This window comes from Chionomys nivalis, chromosome 13 (assembly GCF_950005125.1).
Source record: "Chionomys nivalis chromosome 13, mChiNiv1.1, whole genome shotgun sequence".
Lineage (NCBI taxonomy): Eukaryota > Metazoa > Chordata > Mammalia > Rodentia > Cricetidae > Chionomys > Chionomys nivalis.
This window is the reverse complement of record NC_080098.1, coordinates 9201276-9228820: the sequence shown is the minus strand read 5'-3', so window position 1 is coordinate 9228820 and position 27545 is coordinate 9201276. Positions and strand designations below refer to the sequence as shown.

General features: G+C 40.5%; 1 protein-coding gene across 12 annotated transcripts in view; it reads right to left on the bottom strand.

The window, feature by feature from the left end:
- The window catches only part of Abi1 (abl interactor 1), an 85585-nt gene that overhangs the window by 45005 nt on the left and 13035 nt on the right, over positions 1-27545 (bottom strand). For all 12 annotated transcript variants that reach the window (XM_057786990.1, XM_057786991.1, XM_057786988.1 and 9 more), the window contains exon 2: positions 8045-8212. In XM_057786990.1, coding sequence (XP_057642973.1) covers positions 8045-8212 — 168 coding nt within the window. The remainder of the gene's footprint in view (positions 1-8044; positions 8213-27545) is intronic.

Below are 27545 nucleotides of genomic sequence, written 5' to 3'. Positions count from 1 at the left end.
TAATCCTTGGGGATGCAAGGAGAATCTTGAGTTCTAGATCGACCTTAGCCCTGTCTTTAAAAAAAAAAAAAAATCCCTAGACCCAGAGACTTCGGCTCTCTATGATGATGACAGTGGTAGAACAGATGAGAGAACGGTTGCCTTTAGAGTTTAAGGGGGTCTTTAGGGAGCTCAGTAGATGGGTGCTTGTTTGCCATGTGTAAGGCCTTAGGTTTAAAGTATAGTACTATCCCTACCAAAAAAAATGTCTAGGAAAAACAAGGATAATACAACAAGTAATAACAGGTTCTAAGGCCAACTGTGTCTGGTGAACATGCCATTTATAATGTACATAACCCTAAGTGAATTATCTAGCCTCTGCATCTGTAATGAGATTGGGTGCTATTTGTTTGCTTTCGTGTTTGAGTTTTTGTGTTTTGAGACAGGGTCTTACAATGAAACCTCAGATAGTGTGGAACTCAGAGATCTGCTTGTCTCTGTCTCCTGAGTGCCGGGAATAAAGGTTGTGCCACCACACTAGGCGTTTTAATGAGGCTGTTGTGAGGATAAATTAATTCATAGTTATTCACATGTATTAAAAAAAAAAACAAGCATGAGAAAAAAATAATGACATCTTGAATTTTGCAAGAAAATGTATGGAGCTAGAAAACATTATTTTGAGGTAACCCAGACACAGAAAGACAATTATCACATGTACTCACTCATAGGTGGTTTTTAAACATAAAGCAAAGAAAACCAGCTTACAAACCACAATCCTAGAGAACTCAGACAACAATGAGGACACTAAGAGAGACTCACATAGAACTAATCTACATGGGAAGTAGAAAGTAGAAAAAGACAAGATCTCCTGAGTAAATTGGGAGCATGGGGACCTTGGGGGAGAGTTGAAAGGGGGAGAGGAGAGGCAGGGAGGGGAGCAGAGAAAAATGTAGAGCTTAATAAATATCAACTTAAAAAAAGATTTTAAAAAAACTGGGATGTAGCATGTATTATATACAAGCACTGGAGAAAGGAAGACCAAGGAAAGAAACAGAACAGATTTTGGACTTTTATTATAATCCCAAGCAATACTGACTGGCATTTCGCAACCTTCACAGAGTACACAATTTGGGGAGGGATATGTGAAATAAAGTCTAATGATAACAGCTATGTCACAAACACACACTCACACACACACACAATCCTAGCACTGGAGCAGCAGAAGCAGGATCACTACAGTGAACTTGAGATCATCCTAGGCCACAGACCACATTCTAGGCCAGCCTGAGTATAGAGTTAAGATTCTGCCTCAAAAAATAACAACACCACAGAAGGAAGCAGGGAAAGACAGCAGGAGTGAAGAAGGGAAGAAAGGAAAAGGAGGGTAGAGTGAGGTACGAAAGGGGGAGAAAGGAAAAAGAGGAAGAAGAGAGGAGCTAGGAGGAAGAAGAGGCAGGAGGGAGAGAAAAGGAAGGAAAAGGGTTAAGAAGGAGGAAGCCTGGTGGAGGAGTAACAGGAAGGGAAGCCTGCTAAGGCTTGCAGCACTCAAGTGGTCTGAGGAAGAAGCAGCACAGTCCCAGGGCAGTCTCAGTCACACAGTAACAACAATCCGAACACCAAGGGCTGGGGTCGCAGCTCAGTGAAAGAGCACTTAGCCTAGGAAGTCTAAAGGCGGGGTCCAACCCCAACACTACCACAGTTTACAGAAAGACACACAGGGTGACAGAACACGCTCCAAGAACGGAGTCCTGTAAGGTTTCTTGTGAGAAAACTCCAAGGAACAAGAAAAGGAACTTGTGATCTCAGTTTCTTCAAGAACATGTAATGGGATTTGGGTTATGCTTTCTTGCCCCTGCCAGGTGTCACAGATAGAGTGACTTTACCTCAGATTACTCATTACAACTGGCTGTCACTTGTTCATATGCCGCTGTGGAAAAACACCTTCTGCCATATGCAGCTCACCGCCCACACGCAGCCTGCATTTGTGCTTGGACACTTTACTCATATGACTCTCTTTACTCTCAGAGTATAAACTGTCTGATGCTCTAAATAAAGTTGGCTATTGATATGAGGCTTTAGCCCACATCATTTATTGGCTCCATTTTCCCAGGTCTTGAACTTGACTCCCAAGTAGCTGGGATCACAGGCCTGTGCCACCATGCTTAGCCTATGGCAAATCTTTAAAAGAGAAAACAGTTACAACCAAAAAATTGAAAGATATATTCTGTCCATATGTAATATATTTTTTAAAGTATAATTTTTAAATTTTTTTATATTTTATTTATTATACAATATTCTGTCTGCTTGTATGCCTGAAGGTCAGAAGAGGGCGCCAGACCTCATTACAGATGGTTGTGAGCCACCATGTGGTTGCTGGGAATTTAACTCAGGACCTTTGGAAGAGCAGGCAATGCTCTTAACCACTGAGCCATCTCTCCAGCCCCCATATGTATTATATTAACATTAAAAAATACCTATAGTCACCTGGTAGTGGTGGCACATGCCTTTAATCCCAGCACCTGGGAGGCAGGGACAGGTGGATCTCTGTGAGTTGGAGGCCAGCCTGGTCTATGGAGTGAGTTGCAGGACAGGCTCCAAAGCTACACAGAGAAACACTGTCTCGAAGAAAAAAACAAAACAAAAAACAAAACAAACACCTATAGGCTTAATTCTCAGCACCCCCACGGTGCTCACAATTCTCTGTAACACCAGTTCCAAGAGATCTTTACAAACACAAACGTGCACATGGAATTAAAAGAATTTACAAGTAAACAGAAGGGGAAGAAAAGTAGCAGCAGAAGCTACAACCAGCCTGGATGTCATGAAACCTGGTCTCAAAAAGGTGGGAGGGAAGGGGGTTGAGAGGACAGACAGGAAGGACAGGGGAAGAGGAGGCAGTGCTGCAGACAATCTGGGTGTTTTCAAAGAAGAAAATAACACTTTATTAGAGTTTTGGTGGTTTGCTTTTCACATTTGTTGCCCTTGGGTTTTTTGTTTGGACTTTTTTTTTTCTTTTTTTGATTTTTCAAGACAGGGTTTCTCTGTGTAGCTCTGGAATCTGTCCTGGCACTTGCTCTTTAGACTAGGCCAGGCTCGAACTCAGAGATCCTCCTCCTCCACCACCACCACCACCACCACCACCACCACCACCACCACCACCACCACCACCACCACCACCACCACCACCACCATTGCCCTGCTTTGTTTTTTCTTCTTTGAGACAAAGTCTCGAATAGCTCAGGCTGTTTTTCATCTTGCTGTGGTCAAGGATGACCTCTCACTCCAAAACCTCCTTCTTCCAATTCCCCAGTGTTCACAGGTCTATACTAACTTGTCTGATCTATGCAGCCCTGGGGAATCAAACCAAGTGGACTAAACCCCAGTTATGAAACTATCAACTGTGAAAAGCCATCCTTTAAAATACCAACTGCATCTGGGGCCGGAGAGGTAGCTTAGGAACAAGTACACCGCCTGCTCTTCCAGAGGACCAGGTTTCAATTCCCAGAACCTACAGAGTGGTTCACAACTGCTTGTAACTCCAGTTCCAGAGGCTCCAAAGGCCTTTTCTGGTTGGCACACAGCACACAAACATATACATGCAGGTTAAGTATCCATATCATTAAAAGAAAACTAGTCCACCAAGTGACTTCTACTAAATGTTTTTTTTTTAAGATTTATTTATTTATTATGTATACAACATTCTGCCTCCGTGTATGCCCACACCAGAGGAGGGCGCCAGATCTCATTACAGATGGTTGTGAGCCACCATGTGGTTGCTGGGAATTTAACTCAGGACCTCTGGAAGAGTGGACAGTGCTCTTAACCACTGAGCCATTGATCCAGCCCCCTCTACTAAATGTTTGTATGACCTTTAGGTCCTGCTGATAATCACACTATTCTCATTTCAATGACAATTATCAATTTGTAGATCTTTCTGCCTGAATCAGTTTTGGTAAGAACTTTTCATCTAGGTTGGCAATGGTGCGAGCCTATAATCTCAGCACTGGAGAAGGTAAAGCAAAAGCATGGCAAGTCTTGGGCCAGCCGGAATTATATATCAGAACCCTACTTTTAAAAAATCAATAATTGTTGACAAAAGTGAGGGCCCTAAAGATAGTAAAACTAATTTGTTGGGGTTGCCCTCACAAAGTTGGATGTCTTAAAAATCCAGCACCTGGTCATCTAGGACCACCACAACCCCACGGCTGGCTTCTTGTCTCACACATGGCCATTTCGTCTTTATTTTCTATCTTTACGGTCTTGCCTCTGTGCATGCTTATGTCCTAATCTCCTTATTTAAAGAAATCAACCCTAGCATTCAGGAGGTTGCAATAGGAGGGTTACCCTGAGTTTAAGACTACCTTAAGATATACAGTGAAATCCAGGCCAGCTAGGGAGAGTCCGTCGTAAAACAAAAGAATAATACCAGTCATAAAGATCCCAATGGATAGTTCTAAACTCATGGTCACATAGACAGTCCTTTTAAAAAACAGAGGACTACAAAACAAAAAAAGTATGAATGTGGGAAGGAGACCTGTGAGGCCGACAGCAGCTTGACATGAGTGGAGGGAGATGAGAAGATGGGAGGTGAGAGTAAACAAAATGTACTACAAACATGTATGAAGCTGCCAAACAAATTTAATCAGTATTTCAAACACACACACACATGCACACACGCTGTGGGATATGCTCTTGTTTACTGTAAAGATTTGTCATTCGTATTAAAACGCTGATTCCAGTAGCCAGGCAGGAAGTATAGGCAGGGTGAACAGACTAGTAGAATTCTGGGAAGAGAAAAGGCAGAGACACAGTCACCATCCAGAAGCAGGGGAATCAAGATGAGAATGCCTCACTGATGAAAGGTACCAAGCCATGTGGCTAAACATAGATAAAAATTATGGGTTAATTTAAGTTGTAAAAGCTAGTTAACAATAAGCCTGAGCTAATAGGCCAAACAGTTTATAATTAATATAAGTCTCTGTGTGTTTCTCTGGGACTGAATAGGACAGAAACTTCCATCTACATACACACACACACACACACACACTCACACTCATACACACACGTGTACACTCATAACTTCCAAGTGAAAAGTCTAGGGTCAAATGGAAAACTACTCATATAAAAACCAGAATTACAATAATGACACCAAAGCCAAAGATACTACAAAACATAACCAATAATTCTCAGGACCATAAAGTAATTCCCGTAACATTCTATCAAATTAAATCTAACAATGTATAGAACTGGAAATACATCAGTTAGCTGGAATTTAATCCCAGTAAAGACTGATAACATTTAAAATAATGCAAAACCAAAGTAATTCATTTTATTAGGAGATAAAACAAACAACCTTGTTCCTTTCTACAAATGCATAAAAAGTAACAAAACCTATGATCTTGTTCCTTATCTCTCACAGACTAGACAGTAAACACTAAAAAAATCTGATAATTTCTTATAAATAGACATCTACCATGTAAACTATTCATTCCACACACATATCTTCTTTAAAGAAACAAAAGCATGACCAATGAGAATGACTCAGAACATGAAGGCACTTGCTACCAAGCCTGACAATCTGAGCACACTCCAGGACCCACATACTGAAAGGGAGCTAATTCACCTCTAATTCCAAACAAAATATGCTGAGACACATATGCACCCACACACAAAAAAAAATAAATAAAAATGTAATTTCTAAAAATTGAAAATCATTTGACTATAGGAAGATCTATATATAAATGTTTATAGAAGTTTAATGTGCAGTTAGCAAAATATAAACACAACCTATATTTCCAACAACAGATACACAAACAGATAACAAGAAATTGCTCAACAGGCCGGGCAGTGGTAGTGCACATCTTTAATCCCAGCACTTGGAAGGCAGAGACAGGCAGATCTCTGTGAGTTTGAGACTAGTGTGGTCTACAGGCTCCAAAGCTACAGAGAAACCCTGTTTTGAAAACCAAAAACAAAAGAGAGAGAGAGAGAGAGAGAGAGAGAGAGAGAGAGAGAGAGAGAGAGAGAGAGAGAGAGAGAAAGGAAAAAAAGAAAGGGAGGGAGGGAAGAAGAGAAGGGGGGAGGGGAGGGAAATCAAATGAAACCGCTCAGCAATAAAAGCAGACTCTTATATGGGAACCGTATGGGTAAATTTCAAAGTAAGTGTGCTATGTAAAAAGGGCTAAATCAAGATGAAAATGGTAGGGGATAGGTACATGAATGCATTCACACAAATTTCCAGAAAATATGAACTATTCTATAATGACAAAAAACCTGAGAACAAGGGATGGGATGGAGGCAAAGTTTACAAAAGCACATGTTCCTTTCTTTATGCTGATGACCTTTTGAGAATATGTAAAAATTGACAAGTGCTATTATAAGCATTAATTAAATGTAATTTAGTTTACCTCAACAAAAGTCAATAGGCTGGCATGGTGGGATATAACTATAATCCCAGCTACTCAGGAGGCTAAGGTAGGGTGAGGAAGAAAATTTAAGGCCAGCCTGGGCAGCTTACCAAAACAAAACAAAACAAACAAAAAAAAAGGGTGTGGAGATCAGTAGTAGAATGCATGACTAGAATACACAAAGCCCTAGGTTCTATCCCTAGTCAAAACAACAAAACACCTTAAATGTTCAGTTTTGTGTTGTTTTTCTACAAATGTAAAAAGAAGACTTACAGGCCGGGCGTTGGTGGCGCACGCCTTTAATCCCAGCACTCGGGAGGCAGAGGCAGGTGAATCTCTGTGAGTTCAAGTCCAGCCTGGTCTACAAGAGCTAGTTCCAGGACAGGCTCCAAAACCACAGAGAAACCCTGTCTCGAAAAACCAAAAAAAAAAAAAAAGAAGAAGAAGAAGACTTACAAAAAATAGAATAGTGGTACATACCTATGAACCCAGCATTCAAAAGACTATGGTTGTATAAAAGGAAAACTTTAAAAAACAGTATAAGCAAACATGGTGGTTCATATCGATGAACCCAGCATTTAAAGGGCTAAGGCTGGAGACAGGAGAGAAGGCTCAGCCATTAAGAGCACTGGATCATCTTACAGAGAACCTAACCATCTATAACTTCAGTCCTAGGGGATCTGATGGCCTCTTTTAGCTTCTGTGGGCACCAGGCACCCACATGGTACACAGACATATTTGTAAGCCACTATCATACATTAAAAAAAAAAAATAACTTTTTTAAAAAGAGGTTAAGCCCAGGGACCACCAGGGCTACAGTGAGACTATTTCAAGACTTAAAGCTTACTCGACTCACAACAAAGCTAAGAGTGATCATGCCTACAATCATCAGTAAAATACTAGGTAAGGATCTTATATTCCCAGATCACCTATACCATTATTACATCACATCTGTCTGAGACTGCATATTACCTGAGGTCTACTAGGGTTTTACATCAGTGTCCAAGAACAGTATATTACTCATCTGTTTCATGGCAGTGGCTGTGTGAACATACCTATTATTGTACTGCCCGTCACACTTTTATGCTGTATAATGCCTGATAATGATAATAAATTCTTACTGGTCTATAGATTACAGTACTTGTTACCACTGTATTAAAAAACATTACTACTATGTTTTTTTCTTTTTAGGAGTAACTTTTTAGATGATATCTTTTTTATCTAAAGCGTTCTGGTGTTTTGCTGCATGTCTGTTGTGAGAGTATCAAATCCTTCATTACTGGAGTTACGGACACTTTTGAGCTGCCATGTGGGTGCGGGAATTGAATCCAGGTCCTCTAGAAAAACAACCAGTGTTCTTAATTGCTGATCCATCTCTCCAGCCCTAACACTATTTTTTAAATTATTTTAAAAACTTTTTTCTACACCAGCAACAGCCTTGTGAATCATGCATTTTCCACTCTTAACAACATCAACCATCCATAGGGAACAGTAGGTAGACTTACATACCATGAAGATTGATGTAGGTGCTCTCTAAGATGTTCACACCACAGCAAAATCTCCTAGCAACACATTTCTTAGCACGTATGACCCTTATAATTAAGACATGTGCTACCATTTGACTAACTATAAACCTAAAAGACTTTATAAGCTGATACCTGTGAGATGTGATTGATGGAAGACTCCATCCTCCGAAGCTGAGATGCCTGGATATCCAGCAACTGGAGTACATTGTTGGCCAATGCATTTATTTGATAAGCAACACTAGCTAGAGATTGGGTTGTATATGCTTTGGTCTCTTCTAGAGCTTTTCTCTTGTCTGTAGCCTGAAATAAGAACAAAAATAAGCAATAGTTAGTTGACATTCATTAAACACACATTTTATACAAATACAGAGCTATTTTCCTCCATTTAAAAAGCCCAAATCAGAAATACCAAACTAGTCAAATGGCATGCTTTCTCTCTCTCTCTCTCTCTCTCTCTCTCTCTCTCTCTCTCTCTCTCTCTCTCTCTCTCTCTCTCTTCTTTACAGACTTTGAAAAAAAAAACAATAATGAACTTTAAATGGAAAAAAAAAACCAAAAACCCCGGGATAGAAAACAAAAACTCCTGTACAATAGAACTGCTGGAGGTCTCACCATCCATCCCTGCTCTCAAGACCTACTGCAAAGCTGTCATAACAAGACCAGCATGGTACTGGCATACAAATAGACAAGTGGATCAAGAGAATCAAACAGAGACCAAGACATAAATCCACACACCTAGGAACACCTGATTTTTGACAAAAATACACAACAGAGAAAAAAAAAGCAACTTCAACAAATGGTGCTGGCATAACTGAATGTCCACATGTAGAAAAATGCAAACAGATCCATGTTTATCATCTGCACAAAACTCAAGTCCAAGTAGATCAAAGACCTCAACAGAAATCCAGTTACAATGAACCTAATAAAAGAGAAAGTAGGAAGTAGCCTTGAACACATTAACACAGGAGACAACTTCCTAACCAGTAGCACAAATACCAAGATTAATAAATGGGAATTCTTGAAACTGAAAAGCTTCTGTAAGGCAAAGAACATAGTCAATAAGACAAAACAGCAACCTACAGAGTGGGAAAAGATCCTTACCAACCCCACATCCGATAGAGGGCTGATCTCCAAAATATATAATGAACTCAAAAACCAAATAATCCAACTTAATAATGAGGTACAGACCTAAACAGAGAATTCTCAACAGAATTTCAAATGGCAGAGAAACACTTAAAGAGAAACATTTATCATCCTTAGCCATCATGGAAATGCAAATCAAAACAATTCTGAGATACCATCCTACACAGTCAGAATGACTAAGATCAAAAACACTAATGACAGCCTATGTTGGAAAGGATGTGGGGCAAGTGGAACCACTCCTCCATTGCTGGTGGGAGTGCAAACTTGTACATCCATTTTGGAAATGGTGGTTTCTCAGATAATTAGAAACCTATCTACCCAAGACCCAGCTAAACTATTCTTGGACATATATCAAAAGGATACTCAACCATAACACAAGGACACTTGTTCAACTATGTTCACAGCAGCTTTAGTTGTCATAGCCAAAACCTGGAAAAATCTAGATGCTTCTCAATCGAGGAATGGACAAAGAAAATGTGATTTATTTACACAATGAAGTATTGCTCAGCTGTTAAAAAAAATGACATCTTAAATTTGAGGGCAAATGGGTGGAACTAGAAAAAAAAATCCTGTGTGAGGTAACCCTGACCCAGAAAGACAAACATAGCATGTACTCACTCATAAGTGGATATCAGCTGTGAAGTAAAGGGTAGCCATGCTAATCCACAGCCCCAGAGAGGCTAGCTAACAAACAGGGTCACATTCATCTCCCTGGAAAGGGGACTGGGGACAGATGGAGATGGGAACTTGAGGGGTGGACGGTGGGTGGAGAGGGAGAGTACTGAAAAAGATGATTGGAAAGGGGGTAGTTTTCAGGGTTAGGTAGAAACCTGGTGCAAGGGAAACTCCCACGAATTTAAAAGGATGACCTTAGCTAAGATTCCTAGCAATAGCGAATATACAGGCTGAACTGGCCATCTCCTGTGATCAGATTGGTGGCTAACCCAATTGTCATCAGAGAGTCTTCATCCAGTGACTGATGGAAACAGAGGCAGAGATCCACAGCAAAACATTAACCAAAGGAATCTTTTCTTTTTAACTTTATTTTATGTGCATTGGTGTGAAGGTGTCAGATCCCCTGGAACTGGATCTTCAGACAGTTGTGAGCTGCCATGTGGGTGCTGGGAATTGAACTCGGGTCCTCGGGAAGAACAGTCAGTTCTCTTAACCGCTGAGCCACCTCTCCAGCCCCCTAGCCCAGGGAATCTTGCTGAAGAGAGGCAGGAAGGAATGCAGGAGCCAAAGGGGGTCAAGGACATCAACAAAAGAATCCAAAAAAAAAAAAAAAAAAACCACGAAAATCAACTACCCTGGCTCAGAGGAACTCACAGAGTCTGAACCAACAACCAGGGAGCCCATATGGCTCTACATACATGTGACAGCTGTTTATCTTGTTGCACTCCTAACAGTGTGAACAGTGAGTGTCCCTTTGGCTGACTCGTAAGAATCTATTCCTCATACTGGATTGCCTTGTCCAGTCTACATTCAAGGGGAGGTGCTTAGTCCTACTGCAACTTGATATGCCATGTTTTGTTGATATCCATGAAAGGCCTGACTAGAAAAAGAGGAGTGGATGGGGGAGGGGGGGAGGGAGGGAGGGAGGGAGGGAGGGAGGGAGGGAGGGAGGGAGGGAGGGAGGGAGGGAAGAAAGACAGCCCAAATCAGTCTGGTAAGATGACTCAATGGGTGAAAGCACTTGCTGTGCAAGCTTGAGTTCAATTCCCTGAACCCCTTTAAACATAAAGGAGAAAAACAGCTCCAGAGTTGTCTTCTGACCTCCCTCATGCTGCAGCACTGGCACCCTCACACTTGCGCAAAGTATATACACACAGTAATGATAATAAATTGGATGTGAGAGTGATTTTTTTTAAAAAAGCTTGGAACTAATCTGATGAGTTTTGGGATTACAGAAAAATTTACAGGTAACTGGCTTTAAAACACTGGTCATAGGCCAGGCAATGGTGGCGCACGCCTTTAATCCCAGCACATGGGAAGCAGAGGCAGGTGGATCTCTGTGAGTTCGAGGCCAACCTGGTCTACAGAGTGAGTTCCAGGACAGCTAGTTACACAGAGAAACCCTGTCTCAGAAAAAAACAAAACACACACACACACACACACACACACAAACTTATAATTCTGCAATGTTTCCAAATTCATTTGTCAACTTTAGCCACCTTTTATAGATTATTTAGGATGTTTAAACAACTTTGCTTTTTTTTTTGCAAGTTTACTTTTTTTCTTTGAAACTGTCTTCTGTCTTGTTTCTTTTTCTGCTCTTTTAGTGGCTTGGAATACAAATACAATCTTGAATAGAATCAGTCATCCACACTATTGAAAACAAAGTCTTTTTGCATTAAAACACAGAATCTAGGCTAGGAACTTTCTTCCATGGTAGAGCATTTGTCTAGAATGTTCAAGGACATTTGTTCTAGAATTAAAATTCAGAACTGGGGGAGACGGGAATTTCTACAATTAAAGAGGAAAAATAAACATCTGTTTACAAAGTCAGGTAGACAAACTTGAATAAGATAATTATTTTCAATCATCCAATATATTCTAGAATTTCATCTGCCTGTTTCTTTAGCTTTCAGTTTACAGACCACACACATTTTTCCAACGCAGGAGTGGAAGGAAATGCCAGGTTTGGGTTAACATCTATTTCTTCTCTCCTCCCATGTAAAAGCTTGTATTTTATTTTCCAGTTTTCTTTATTATAGAATCATATAACTATTTAGAGTCAATTAAATGCTAATAGAAATTATTCTACTTATAAACTTACACATAAGAACCCTTTCATTCTGATACAGTAAAGTGCAATGCACTCTTACCCAAACAGTAATGTCATACTTAAGCAAAAACAGTATTTTACATAGCCTCCATTTTAAATTCTAATGTAAGGGAAGAGTACAACACTGGTTGTCCAGTTCCAAATGCTGAGCCCTAAAGCCATACATATGAGTAACATTATATGAACTCAACCAATTATTTTTTAGGAATATATATATATATATACATATATGCATGTAATAACGATTGATTTTTTCAAAGGCCATGAATCTGAAGTAGAGAAGGGAGAGACATATATATAGGAAGAAGGTTTGGAGGGAAGAAAGGAAAAGTAGAAATATAATCTACGAAATTTTTTTAAATATTACAAGTGCTAGCAATGCTACAGAGAAAATGGAAATTTTTTATGTAGATCACTGGCAACAATAAAAACGAAGTATCTTTAAAAAAAATTGAAGAAATTAAATTTTGGGGAGTAATTTTTATGTGCGTGAATGTTTTGCCTGATGTGTGTGTACATACTTACAGTACATGTACATCTGGTGCCCAGACAGTGTGAGCTACCATGTATGCATGCTGCACATCGAATTCAGTTCTTCTGCAGAGCAGCAAGTACTCTTAACCGCTAAGTCATGTCTTCAGCCCATCAAAGAAACTAAATTTTAAACTTCATTTTCTTGGGGGCTGGGGATTAGCTCAGTTAGCAGAGTGCTTGCCTAGCATACACAAAGGCCTGGGTGCTATATCCCTCCTCTCTGCCCAAAATAAAGAAATCTAGGAGTAGTGATGCATACCTATGAAGCTAGCATTCAAAACAAGAGTAATTTAGAAGTGTCAAATTTAAAGTTATTTTTGGTTACACAGTGAGTTAAAAACCAACCTGGGTTGTATGACACCTTACTCCCCACAATTTTTTTTTTCATTTTCTCTGATTTGCAGAATTTGAAGCATTAAAAAGACTTGTGTGGTTGGATGGTGGTGGCTCACGCCTTTAATCCCAGCACTTGGGAGGCAGGAGCAGGCGGATCTCTGAGTTCAAAGCCAGCTTGGTCTACAGAGATCCAGGATAGACAGGGCTAAACAGAGAGGTCCTGTTCTGAAAAATCAAAATAAAAAAGAGAAAAAGAAAGAAAAAGAAAGCCATGCGTGGGTGTAACAGCCTTACTGAAGAATGCCTTTCAAGTCACCATTAGTTTCCACTCAAATTTGCTGAAAATTACTGCTGCCAGTTATTTTGTCTGTAGCTCCCTCATAATCACTAATCAATCACCTAAGCATGTCAAAGGAGCAAACAAAACGGGTCACAGACTATAGACAACTAAGAATGTGTCCACAGAACTAAGATCAGCATTAACTACACTAATTAATTAGGCTCCCTGTTAATTAATGGCTCTGGGAGTTGACATATGAAGTCCATTTGTCATCCCTGTCCTTTAAGTGTCCTTAAAGGGAATCAAATATTTGTTTTTGGATTTTCGAGACAGGGTTTCTCCATAGCTTTTTTTTGTTGTTGTTGGTTCCTGTCCTGGAACTAGCTCTTGCAGACCAGGCTGGCCTCGAACTCACAGAGATCCGCCTGCCTCTGCCTCCCAAGTGGCCACCACGCCACCACTGCCTAGCAAACATACACAGCTTTAAAAGGCAAGTTAGTTGTTTAAAATAGCTGCAGTTAAAATACGCACTTTAAATAAACCACGCCGGAAATTCCGGACATAACTGAACTCTGTGACCATCTCAACCACTACCCATTTCCTTCTTCCTCCTTCCTTATCCACCTGCAGAAATCCAACTTACTAATTAGAATCTGCTAGCTGGGGTAGAAACCTTCAATCGCATCTGCTTCCTTAAATCCTTTCTGTCCCATCACAGTTTCTTCAAATGGAAGGGGGCGGGGGTTCTTTTCATTGCATTAAATAAAAAATTGCTGGCTATAAGCAACCTCAATCTCTTCCACACCCTTCTATCACCCCTCCTCCCTCCTTTCCACTGAAAACCGACCCCCATCCACACCCTTACTTCACTCCTTTCCTCTTCCTCACTTCCTTCCCCTCAGGTGAAATCTTTCTCCCATTTTATTATGTCAATATCTGACTCCCAAAAGAAAAAAAGTCATCCTTGTCATGACTGCCGCTCAAAAGTTAACACAAACAGGAGTGACAGCAAACAACTATCATCCAAGCATTTGGGAGGCAGGAAGAGCACCAAATTTGAGGACAGACTGAGCGACACTGGAGATATGGGGACAGGAATAGGATTTGTGGCATAGTCTGTCTTTAACTGGAAAGCTTACACACAACAATCAGCTCCAACTACACTTACACATATCTTCATAGTTAACTGTATTCTCAAAAACACTTTTAAACCTTTACAGTCAATTTATCTTTCTGGCATTTCTAGTAGACAGATTGTTAATACAGCTCTGAAATTTTAAGTTGTATCATAATTACAATCCAAATAATCCCTTTATTATCAATATCACAAAGCATTTAAACTTGAAAAGGCTTAGGACACAATGGAGGAAAACCCTATTTCAGGAAACCCTGAGTTACACAGTGAGACCTCCCACATCAAAAAATAAACCAAACAAAATTCACTGATAGACAAGATAGGCCCTAACCAAGAGGACTAAATAAGTGAGGCCGCAGAGCCCGCCATCCACAGTGTGCATTCACTAACCACCCCCTGGTGGTGGTGCAGGCTGCACTGGTCACCACGTCCCTCCCAGCCCAGGGAAGCAATGCCCCATCATGCGACCTAGATTATGCCCATCCATTCCCCTTCTTCAGTCACATAGTACAGGTAACACGCAAGCCTCAATTCCCCTAAGAAGTCTTACGTGCACCACTGCTCACCATGAGAGCCAGGGGGGACAGGTTCAGGCCCCTGCTGACAGCTGTACTGACAAAATCTTTTACCTGGAAGGACAATCCATCTCCATGGCCTTCTCAAACTCCTCTAAATACCTGACATGTTACATATTTATGTACTGTTCATATAAAAGATTTTATATTTAGCCCATGATATTGGCTTTCCTTCCACTTCTTCCTTTGCTATCAACTAATTCACTTCCCAAACAATTTTAGTTCTTCTTAAAAAGAATGATTGCAAAACAGTCCACATACTGGACAATGCAACCAGACAACATATATCACAACTGCTTAAAATCTGTGTTCTTCATGTCTAGGAATTTGCCCAGAAGAAAAGGGCAAGTGCAAACAATATTCATATCACTTCAATTTGTAACAGCAAAGAAAAACTAGAACCAAAAAGAACCAATGACAGGTGACAAAAATCTCATTTTGACTATCATGTAATCAAAAATTATATAGATATTTACCAACAAGGAAAGTGTATTAAAGTGAGGATTTAAAGCAGGAAGCAGTCCAATGCGATTTATAGATAAAGTATTCACTACATAATTTCACTTTACATTAATAGTAATAGTTGAGGAAGCAATGAAGATGTGGAAGGGAAGATGCAAAATCAGAGAGTAATAAATCAATCAACTTGAGAAGCTAACGCATCCAGCTACAGAAACCGGACTACAAAGGAAAAGCTACTGCGGAAGCTGTGCCACTCTAGATTTGCCAACTACACCTGAAGATCTGTCAGATGGATGGGGTCACTATCACAGTCAGGAAAAGGAACTGGACACAGAGCAAGAAAGGTAAGTTCAACAGAAAAAAACTCAGTTGTCTCATTACCAAACCTACAAAAAAGCATGAGAAGAGATAACAGCCTGTCAATTCTGGAGTCTGCCTGAGTGTGAGATCACACCAAACCTGCAAAGGTGCGCCATGAGCAAGGTCCACCCTCCCAAGCTTAAAAACATAATGGACAAGAAGTTATCACTGAAGTTGAACAGTGAGTGGCAGGCATGTCCAAGAAATACTGCAGGGCTCTGCTCCCTCAATGAATCTGCGCTGAGTGGGTGGTAATGGCAACTAGTGGGCAACAGAATCACATTGGAACGGTGCTCACACCGGAAACAGCAGCATCATGTGAGAAATCTTGGAAAGCTTTAAGCATCCCTCCCTAAAGGGCCTGTTTAATTATGACGTAGAACTGAGGCTGTACATTTTCATATAAAACTTTTTATTAAATAAACTTTGTGAAGATGGATGGAAGGAATTATGAAGATCTCCAACTCTGTCTCATAAAACAGACTGAGAAATAAGGGCATCAAGACAGGAACAAACTAATGCAGTTTATATCTACCAAGGTAACAACACTGTGGGATATTCAACAGTGTAAATGAGGGAACTCCTAACACTAATGGGAAGAAAAGAAGAAGCAATAATTCAATCAACCAGAAAATCGACATAAATACATGAATTAACAAACCTCTCTCAAAAATAACCTTAAATGTAAAAGGGCTGAACTCACCAACAAAAAGACTGTACCTAAAAACAGATCCAGCTCTTGGTTGTTGCCAAGAAATGCACCTAACTAGCAAAAATACCCACAGAGAGCAGCAAAAAATAGACTTATCAAGCAAATGGAAACCAAAACAAGCTGGCATAGTTATTTTGATAGCTGATAAAGTATATTTCAAGCCAAAATTATACAAAAGATTTTAAAAAGTTTTATTATATATGAATAAGTGAAACAATTCATCAAGAAGTATACAAAACTGTTAGTCTATATGCACCAAACATTGAGGGCTCACAATTTCATAAAAGAAGCATTAGTGGGCATAAAAGGTCACAAAAGCCCTAATTCAATAACAACTAGTAAGGTTGAGTTTTCCACCAACTCTCATCATTGGGTAAGACATTCAACCTAAAAATCAACAACAAAAAAAAAAAAATCTGAATTAAGTTACACCAAAGGTCAAATGGATCTACAGTACCCACATAATATTCCACCCAACAGAATCAGAACACTCATTCTCAACAGTCCAAAAAAGCATGTAAATTAGACTTGGAAGCTAGCAAGACAACTCAGTGGGTAAAGGCACTTGCTGCCTGTTGACTGAAGCTGCATCCCAGTAGCCACACTGTAGAAGGGAGAGCTGATTCCAGCAAGTTGTCCTCTGATCCTTACTCTCCTACCAGGGCACATACATGCCCACACACAGAAATAAGGTGAGAAAAAGATAATTAATTAGCTAAGTTAAATAGGCAACATTGTAGTTTACAAAGCAAATCAAAAAATACAAAATATCAAAATTTTCTTATCAGGTCACAGTGCAACAAAACAGAAAATGGCAAGAAAATACAGAAACTACATATACATACTGAAACATATCCTGGTCATGAATGACCAATAGACCAATGAAGAAATTAGGAATAAAATGTTAAAATTCCTAGAATCAGGGACAGGAGAAATGGATCAACAGTCATGAGAGCACATGTGGACTCAAGTTCATCTCGCAGCAACTATTTGGTGGCTTAGAACCACACTTAACTGCAGTTCCAGGGAGCCAAGTCCCTGCTCTGGCATCTGGGCACCAGGCACACGCATGGCGCACATACAGGAGCAGAGTACTAACACACGTAATAGAGAAGCCTCTCTTAAAACTCCTCGAGTCAAATAAAAACAAAAGCACAATTTCCCAGAATCTTTCTTTACAGCTAAAAGAAAATTTCATACTTAAACTTACATTTAAAAAAATGACCAAATGCTACAAGGAAGATTCAATATATAACCACCTAAACACCCACTGAAAGAGACCACACGGTCATCTCGGTGGTTACATAAAAGGCCTCTAAAAAGGTTCAACAACGCTTCATGATTAAAAAAATTTAATTTTAAAATATTTTAAAAAAATATGCCTCAGGCTGGGTGTGATGGCACATGTCTTTACTCAGTACTTAGGAGGCAGCAGCAGGCAGGTCTCTGTGAATCTGAGGCCAGCCTGGTCTACAAAGCAAGTTCCAGGGATGGTACACAGAGAAACCCTGTTTTGAAAAACCAAAAAAGAAAAAAATCCTTTAGTAAGTATTATAATACAAACTTATAACAAACATACTAAATGAAAGAAGCTAAAATCAGAAACAAGTGTGCACATTCTTTCCTCTGTTTCAATGTAGTATTCAAAGTATTAGCTAGAGCATTAATACAGAGAAAGTCAGGCCACAAATAGGAGAGAATGAAATCAAAGCACTCCTACAAGCAGTCTGATGGAGACATTTTCTCAACTGAGGTTCCTCTTTCCAGATAACTCTAACTTTTGTCCAGTCGACAACAGGAAGTACTGTCATAGACACTCTGACTACCACACTGCTGACAGGCAAGTCAATGCACGCCCACTGGTTCAGCAGTGGAGATGAGGCGGGTGCTGTGGAGATGTCCTGCAGGTGTGACAAGGCCGTGAGACTTGCACTCCCAGAGGATGCTGACTTGCACAAGACTGGGCCTGCCAAGGTGTGAAGAGAAGGTAATCAGGAGTGGGAGGGGAACAATAAGGAATAATGAGGGTAAATATGTTCAAAAATATATACATGTATGAAAATTTCACAATGAAGGGCATTATTATACAAAATTAATATATGCTAATTAAAAACAAAAATAAGAAAAGAAATAGCCAATAGATACTTTAAGTGTAAAATACTTAGCAATCAATGAAATCCAATTTAAACTACTCTGATATTCAATCTCACCCCAATCAAAATGGCAAAAAGTAAAATCAAAAATCAAGAAAACAAACAACAAATACCAGTAAGGACGTGAGGAAAAAGGAACCTTACTGCCAAGTCTGCTGACCTGAGTGGGCTCACTAGCACCTACTATGGAAGCAGAGAATGGACTCCCTCGGGCTGTCCTCTAGCCCGACAGCTGTGCTGTAGTATGCACATGGACACATACACACATATGAGTAACTAATAAATTTTAAAATCATAACTATCACATGACCCAGTTACATCACTTTTGAATAGGCATGAGTCTTGTTAGAGCTAACAAAGATAAGGCTGGACTTAGGTAACACGAATAAGTGAGACAAGTATATACAAAGTTTTGAACAAATTATAATTTGGTCTGGAAAGAGGTGATGTTACTTGAAACAACTTTGACTCCATCTGAGAAGCAAAAGGTAATAGAAAATGCTATCTGGAGGGGAAACAATTACTCAATATTCAAGGGAAAAGGGAGAAATACTAGCTTCCCAATTGGTCAGCAATGGTCCCTATACAAGCATCTAAATGGAACCCTAATGATAGATGGGGCTCTGGAATATAAGGCATCATCTCTATTCTGTCTTAGTCTCCGAAAGACCGAAGTTAAGCCTTTAAATTATTCACAAATGACTACTATCTGCCAGAAGAATAAAGAGGCCCTTTTAGCTTTCCTGTAGAGGCTGAGCCATAAAAAGTATACCAACACAATGGTGAGATCACAGGAAGACAACCTCTTAAAGGATACATTGTTTTTACTCAGTCCCTGATATTCAAAACAGGTTTCAGAAGTTGACTGTTGGGTCAAGCAAGCCACTAAATGATTTGGCTCAGGCATTTTATAACTGAGATCAGAAGTAGGAAAAAAAAATGGAGAAAAAAGGCAAAGACAAGTATCATAGGAATTGCTCGCTGCTATGGGAACTCTTCCAGGAATAGTGTCCAGGTCAGAGGGCCCTGCTTCCCTTTAGGGGGGAAAATGGGGTTTTTAATGTTTTTTATGTGAATGGGTGTTTGGAGTTCACATATGTCTGCATACCACATACATGCAGTTCCTGAGGAAGCCAGAAGAGGATGTAAGACCCTTAAAACTAGAGTTACAGACAGTTGTTAGCTGTGATATAGGTGCTGGAAATAGAACCCAAATCCTCTGGAAAAGCAACCAATGCTCTAAAATGCTGCCATCTCTCCAGCCCCAGGTCTGCCTCCTCTGTGAGCAGAAGGGCCATATCCAACAGTGCCCTCAGAGACTAAGGCCACCCCCAGGACCCACTCCATCTGTAAGGACAATCACCAAAAGACTCAATGCAGACTGTCTAGACTGAAGTCATCTTCTCTACGCCAGTCTACTTGAGGAGACCTAGACAACCTTGACTGTGGGAGAGCACCAGAGCGGTTTCCTTGTCCACACAGAAGCCCAATTCCCAACCTCCTCTGCTTTCCTGACCCTAGAACCCAACAAAAGGCTACTATTTGTAGGGCATATATGGGCCACACCCTTGAAAGACATTTTACTCAGCTTCTTGCCTGCTCCTGGGTCTCCATTTCTATCCTTTTTAATAATCCCTGAGACCCCCAAATCCCCTCATGGGGAGAGACCTCTTGGCTAAAATGAAGGTTAAACTCCTTCCCTCAGAACAGTCTTATTACTTGTTCTTGATGGCAGCCAAAACTGATGCTGAAGTCCGAACAGATGGTACCAGCAGGTCAGGAAGGTGCCCCAGTGGCCAAGAGCTTTATCCTCAGACAAGAGAATTCTCTCAAGAAAATCCTGACTCTCAGACAAGAGTCAGAGGAACTGAGACTGGGCTTGGCATGGGCTTTTGAAAACTCAAAGCCCATCTCCGGTGACACAAGACGCTTCCAACAAGGTCACACCTACTCCCACCGCAAACCCTTCCCAAATAGTCCCCCTAACTGGGAACCAAGCATTCAAGTGTACGAGTCTGTGGGGACCATGCTCATTCAAAACACCCACTATTGAAACAAGAGGGTAGGAAGAGACTAATCCCATAATCAAGAGGTTCAAAAGAGGTTTATTGGCTGAAAGCTTACATCTCTATAACACACCAATCCTAGGAGTCAAGAAGGGATCAATTAACCAGAAACTGGTCAAAATTTCATTCTCATTAACAAGGCTGCAGTCCCCAACTCCTAGGCTCTCATGGCTCAGATTCCCTCAGGCATCACCTTCTATTCAGTGTTAAGACCTCAAGAATGCCTCCCCGACTCCATTACAGCATAATAGCCAACTCTCGTCTGCATTTCAGAAACCCACAGGACAAGTCACCTAGACTGTTAGGCCACAGGGATTGAAACACACCCCATCTGTTTGGGCTATCTATCCCTCTTTCGGGACTTGATAGATCAAACACATTACCAAATATGTGGATGGCCTTCTCTTGGGTGGGCCCTGAGAAGTAATCCTCCTGGCCACTAAGTCTCTTAAATTTCTTGGCTGAAAGAAAACAGAAGGTGTCTCAAAACAAGGCCCACTTTACCAATGCAAAGTCACTTACACGGGTCTAATTCCAATGAAGAGTACCCGGGCCTTGGGATCTGAATGTAGTCAGTCTATTTTAAACATCCCTTCCCTTAGACTTTGACACAAGAAGTCTTCATGGTAGTTTTAGATATTGCAGAACTTGAACTCCTGAAAATGCTGGACTAGCTAGGCCTCATTATCCAACTTTAAAGGGAACTCAAAGGCATTAAAATATTCTATGGATCCTGGCAGGTGGTGATGTCACACACCTTTAATCCCAGCACTCAGAAGGCAGAAGCAGGCGTATCTTTATAAATTCAAGGCCAGCCTGGTCTACAGATTGAGTTCCAGGACAGCTAGGACTGTTACACAGAGAAAAATAAAAAATAAATAAATAAAAATCTATATCTTGAAAAATAAAAAATAAATAAATAAAAATCTATGGATCCCCACATCTCAGCATGCTTTTCAGAAGCACCCAGTCTTCCACTTTAGGACTATGCACTCAGTGCCATGTTCCATCTCTATGTGACAGAGAAAGCAGGTAGCTTTGGGTGTGTTCACACAATTTGTACATTAAGTACAAACAGACAAGGAGTGGCGTGGTAGTCTTTGGTGAGTTGGATTCTTGATCCCTGAAGTACGAGCCTGGGCAGCACAAAACAATGTTGTCTATTTTACTGGGTGGGGGCATGCAAATTCAGATCCTTGAACTCAATTTAACCCTCTCCCAAAAATGTAAATTTCAAATTCCTTTGGTATAGGATAGGCTCATAATCTACACTAGTACAAAATGTGTAATCAAATAAAATATATAACTCAGGATATATAATAACGTTAAAAAAATGGCAGGCTAAAGAAAATGCTCACTGGTTAAGGTCACTGTGGTCTGCTCTTCCAGGGGACATAGGTCTGATCCCCAGTACCCACATGGTAATTCACAACAATCTGTATTCAGGGGGGTCTGACACCTCTTCTGGTCTCCACAGGAACTTAGTTGGTACATAGGCATATACCTAGGTAAAACACCCATACAATTTTTTTTAATGTTTTAAAGATAATAGCAGTAGGTTAACAGAGACTAAAAAGTTCCTCATAATAAATTAGCCCTATATTTGGCTCTTTCTTCCACGATTCCACAAAAAATAGGTAACAAAAACCATTACAAGCTATCGTCAGTGCAGTGATGTCACGCGCCTTTGAGCCCAGCACTTTGGGGGCAGAGGCAGGTAGAACTCTGTGAGTTTGAAGCCTGCCTGATCTACGTGGTGAGTTCCAAACCAGTCAGGACTACAGAATGAGATGTCATCTCACTAAAAATAAAGGGGGGGGGGGTAATAACAATATCAATGAGGTCAAAACATTTAAAAGACCAGTGAGGTTACACACATGTAACTCTAGCATCTGAGAAGTGAGTGAAGGCAAGAAGACAGAAGAGCTCAAAGTGACTGAAGGGATTCTGCCAACTAAAGCAAGGCAAACACAGCTGTCAGGCCTTGCCCTTCTCCCCTATTCCCTCTACCTTGCTTTAAAAGAAAGAAAGAAAGAAAGAAGGAAGGAAGGAAGGAAGGAAGGAAGGAAGGAAGGAAGGAAGGAAGGAAGGAAGGAAGGAAGAGAAAAAGTTAGATTACATTCCAAACTAGCCACCAAGGTCTATTTGACCACTTCTTCCTCCTGAAGCTAACTACCAAGATCCAGTTAACAAAGTATTGAAGTCAAGCAATCAAAAGTCTCCTTTGGCTACCCTAATTAACATTATGTGAGCCAAATTAAAATTAAACGCCTTGCCCTAACCCAGGGTTCCCCTTTTACCTTCCATTTTCCTCAACTCCATTCCCCTCCCTTGCATCGCCACTGTTCAGGTCTCACGACCACACTTTCTGTCATGCTGCTGTTTCCACAATCTGCATCTGGTGCCTCTCAAACCTCCTCTTCCTCAACTTCTAAATTCAAGACTCAGCTAAACCTGCTGAGACATCTCGCTCTCCAGACACTGTGCTATGGTTCTTTAGAATACTCTGGAAGTTCCTTTCAAAGGGAGATAGTTTTCAATCTATGTAGAAGACATATGCTTTTTAAATTATTTCTAAAAAGTTACTAAAGATATAAAAGGGCCAGGGATCTATAATACAGAAAATTATTGCAGAATATCAAAATTAACGTTAAAAGACAAAGACTGTATAGCTTAACCTCATGTCACAATTGTATACAGCCAGAGACCTTGGAGTCCTTTTTCTCTTTCCCTCCCTCTCCCCTCTTCTGCCCACACAGTCAGTTAATAGTCAAGCCTTATTTCTATTCTTCAACCCACTGCTCTGCCAATCAACCCCACTGTGGAGGAGTGAAAACTAGAAAGTGTCAGAAACCAACTGAGTACTAATGGCTGAGAAAGAGGGGGTCTTACAGCGTCTTTTCTACGTGCAAGCTGCTTTTGCAGACATAATCATTTTATGACAGAAGAGGGCAGATTCAAGTAAAATAAGCCATCGTTGAGCCTTCTCGGTTGTTTGCTGGGAGAGGGTGCTTTTGAACAGGGTCTACTATATAGTCCAAGCTGGTCTGAAATTCTCCCAGTAAGCCACCACTTCGTGGTGGTACACAAATTATTAGAAATGGGTTAAGCAAAATGTGAGAATTAGCCAATAAGAGGCTGAAACTAATGGGCCAGGCAGTGTTTAAATGAATACAGTTTGTGTGTTGTTATTTCAGGTGTAAAGCTAGCCGTGCAGAAGCCGGGCAGGATGAAAAGCAGGCCTGCTCACCTCATCACTACACAGCTAAAACAAAAAATACCCTCAGTTACTTTCTCATTTAGTCACTTCTATTTTTTGATGTAGGGGTATGTGTGTGGTGAAAAGAGAGATTTATAAGTACCATGGATATTTACAATGGAGTTTCTTTTTTTACGTTTATTTGTGGATGTATAAATGTTTGTGGCAATTAGAGGATAAGAAATGAAAGTTAGTTGCCTCCTTCCACTATATAGGCTCCAGAGAAAGAATTCGGGTCTTCAGGCTTCAGAGAAAGTGTTTAGCTCACTGGCTCCCAACATCAGATTTCTTTTCTCTTTTTAATTTTCAGATTTATTTAATTTATGTATGCCTGATGACTGTGAAGGCCAAAAGAGGCCATCAGATCCTCTCAAACTGGAGATAGCCACCATGTGGGTACCAGGAATTGAATTCAGATCCTCTATAAAAATAAGCAGTGATCAGCCGGGTGGTGGTGGCACACACCTTTAATCCCAGATCTCTGTGAGTTTGAGGCCAACCTGGTCTATAGAGCTCATGCCAGGACAGACTCCAAAGCTACACAGAGAAACCCTATTTCGAAAAAAAAAAAAAAAAAGAAGAAGAAGAAGAGGAAGAAGCAGTGATCATAATTATCTATCCAGTCCAATAAAAGATTCCTTTAAATCCAAATTGAAACATGCTCAAATTAAAAATGACTACTTCATTCTACAGTAAAAATCTATTTCTCACTCTTTCCTAAAAATCATTTTGAACACATCTAAAATTAACCATATAACTAAGTTTTGGTAGACACAGCCTGTAGAAAACAGATACAGGAAAAATTTTTAAATATACAGAACAAAAAGCCTCTGGATCTAAATATCTACTCAAGTTTTTTTTTTTTTAATTATCATTTTTACTTATGTGTGGTAGTTTGAATGTCTCCCACATGTGACAAGTGAGAAGATGTCCACCAAGGCCAGAGGAAGGTGTCAGATCTTGGAACTGGAGTTACAGGCAATTATGAGCCATGTGACATGGATGCTGGGATCTGAGTTCAGGTCCTTTGGAAGAACATCAAGTATTCTTAACCACTGAGCCATCTTTCCAGCTCCTATTTTTTAGTTATATGTATGTGTGTGGTATGTGCATATGTAAGTGCCCTCAGACGCCAAGAGAGAATGTTGGGTTTTCTGGAGCTGGGGATATAGGTGGCTGTGAACCACCTAACGTGGGTGCTAGGAACCGAACTCAGGTCCTCCAGGAGAGTACCTAGTGCTGTTCTCTTAGCCATCTCCAATCCCTCTATCTAAAATTATTAAAATAATACATACTTATTAGTAGTATGCCAAGAAGATTCATGCACAAGTAATGTTAAATTTTTATGCGATTATTTAAGCTTATTTAAGATTATTTATCATCTCTGACTAAAGTCATATAGCCAGTATCTTATGATATTTAAAATTCAGGCTTCCATTACCATGGTCTACTAAATTAACCTGCTATAACAAAGGTTCTTTAGTGTGGTCTGCTTCAGGAAGGAGATATTCACAAGATCAAAGTCAAACTTTTTCCCCAGACTGGGTCTCCCTATGTAGCTCAAATTCGCCTTAACTTTACAGTCCAGCACTTGGGAGGGTGAGGGAGATGGATTTCTGTGAGTTTGGCCTGGTCTATACAACAAATTCCAGGCCAGCTGGCGACAGATACATAAGCAAGACCCTATCCCAATTCCTCCCCACAATGCTGCTAAATACACAAAAGCTGTCCTTGTTACGTGATTGTTGCCTTTAGGAAAAAACAGCTATACAACTTATTGTAAAACGAGACCATTTTTTTTATCATTTTTTAAAAAACTGACACACAAACTACTATTTTCAGGCTTGAGTATTGGTAGACAGTCTCCAGCTGGCTAAAGAAAAACAACAAGCAAGACCTGTCACAATAAAGCTTTGAAGCAAAAAAAAAAAAGAGAAAAAGAAAAAAATTATGAAAACATATTTGTCAACTTGAGCTCGAAAGCTTTTCAATATTTAAAATTTTTTCTATGATATCTTGGTAATGTTAGTGAATATGATTTTTTCATGTTACATATAGTTTTTCCCTGAGCTCCAGCATGGCCAACTGGTCCATGTGCTTAATAGGTATCTCATAGTTTACATAACCAAAACAGACACCTTCATATTCTTCTCCCTGCAACCCACCCCCAGGGCCCAACCATCTGCTACCATCTAACCACATGCTTAAGGAACACGGTGGTGCTTAAGACACGAGTCATCCTTAGATTCCTTTCTCTTACACCATATGCAACCAGCATATCCTTCCAGTGTGTCTGAAAAACATGCATGGTACAACTCCTCATTCTCATACTCTCTACCTGCTTATACTCTCCCTGCTGGCTAATTCTGCTCTCACCTCCTCAATCTGTTTCCCACTCAGCAGCCTAATTCTTAAGAATTAAATCAAGCCCAGCACAGTAGAACACACTTTTGATCCTAGCACTCAAGAAGCAGAGACAGGCAGATCTATGTGAGTTTGAGGCCAGTCTGGTCTACATACTGAGCTCCAGGCCAGCCAGAACTACATAGTGAGATCCCGTGTTTACAAAAGAAAAGTGAGGAGCTGGTGAGATGGCTCAGTGGTTAAGAGCACTGACTGTTCTTCCAGGGGACCTGGGTTCAATTCCCAGCACCCACATGGCAGCTCACAACTGTCTGTAACTCCATTTCCAGGGAATCCGACACCTTCACACCAATGTACATAAAATAAAGTTTAAAAAGTGAACAGGACAGTGGTAGTGCAAGCCTTTAATCCCAGCACTGGGTAGGCAGAGGCAGGGCAGGCGGTAGACAGAGGCAGGCGGATCTCTGTGAGTTCAAGACCAGCCTGGTCTACAGAGTGAGTTCCAGGACAGCCTCTAAAGCTACAGAAAAAACCTGTATCGAAAACCAAATAGAGAGAGAGAGAGAGAGAGAGAGAGAGAGAGAGAGAGAGAGAGAGAGAAGTGAACCAAGCACTCCAACAATAAACTCACCTCATTAAACTTAAATACACTCCAGCTTCCCGTCTGTGGCCCACACAGCCTTTGCGAATGGCTCTGGATCATTCTCTCTCTGTGTTATCTCCCTCTCCATCCCCAATACATCATCCTTAGAAACATGTTTTTCTCATTTCCTAACAGTCCCACTTTGTTTGCCTTAGATCTTCACAAAGCAGGAATCTTTTGAATCCTGCAAATTTCTGCTTGAAGGTCACTTTCACAGGGGCTCAGTGGTTAAAGGCATGACTCCTCTAAAGGACCCAGGTTCTTCTATTCCCAGCATCAACACTGGGCAGCTCACAACCACCTGTAACCACAGTTCCAGGGAAGCTGGTGCCCCCTTCTGGCCTCTGCAGGCATTACACACATTTCGGCACTCATACATAAAAAAATATTTAGGCAAAAAGGAAGTTATTTTCAAAGAGTAATAATAACCGCAAAGCTTAGCCGGGCGATGGTGGCGCACGCCTTTAATCCCAGCACTCGGGAGGCAGAGGTAGGCGGATCTCTGTGAGTTCGAAACCAGCCTGGTCTACTGAGCTAGTTCCAGGACAGGCTCCAAAGCCACAGAGAAACCCTATCTCGAAAAACCAAAAAAAAAAAAAAATAATAAAAATAAAAAAATAACCGCAAAGCTAAAGAAGTCCGTCCTTCCAAATCCTGATCTTCTAGCTCCCATCTTACTGCTTACGGATCTATTTGAAATGAGCAGCTTTTAGTTCATTTCCGGTTTTTTGGTTGTGTACATGTACATGCATGTACATGTCCCCCTAATTGAAAATTTCCTAAGGGCACAGTCTTTGTCTAAGTCACTCTTATCTCAGGAGCC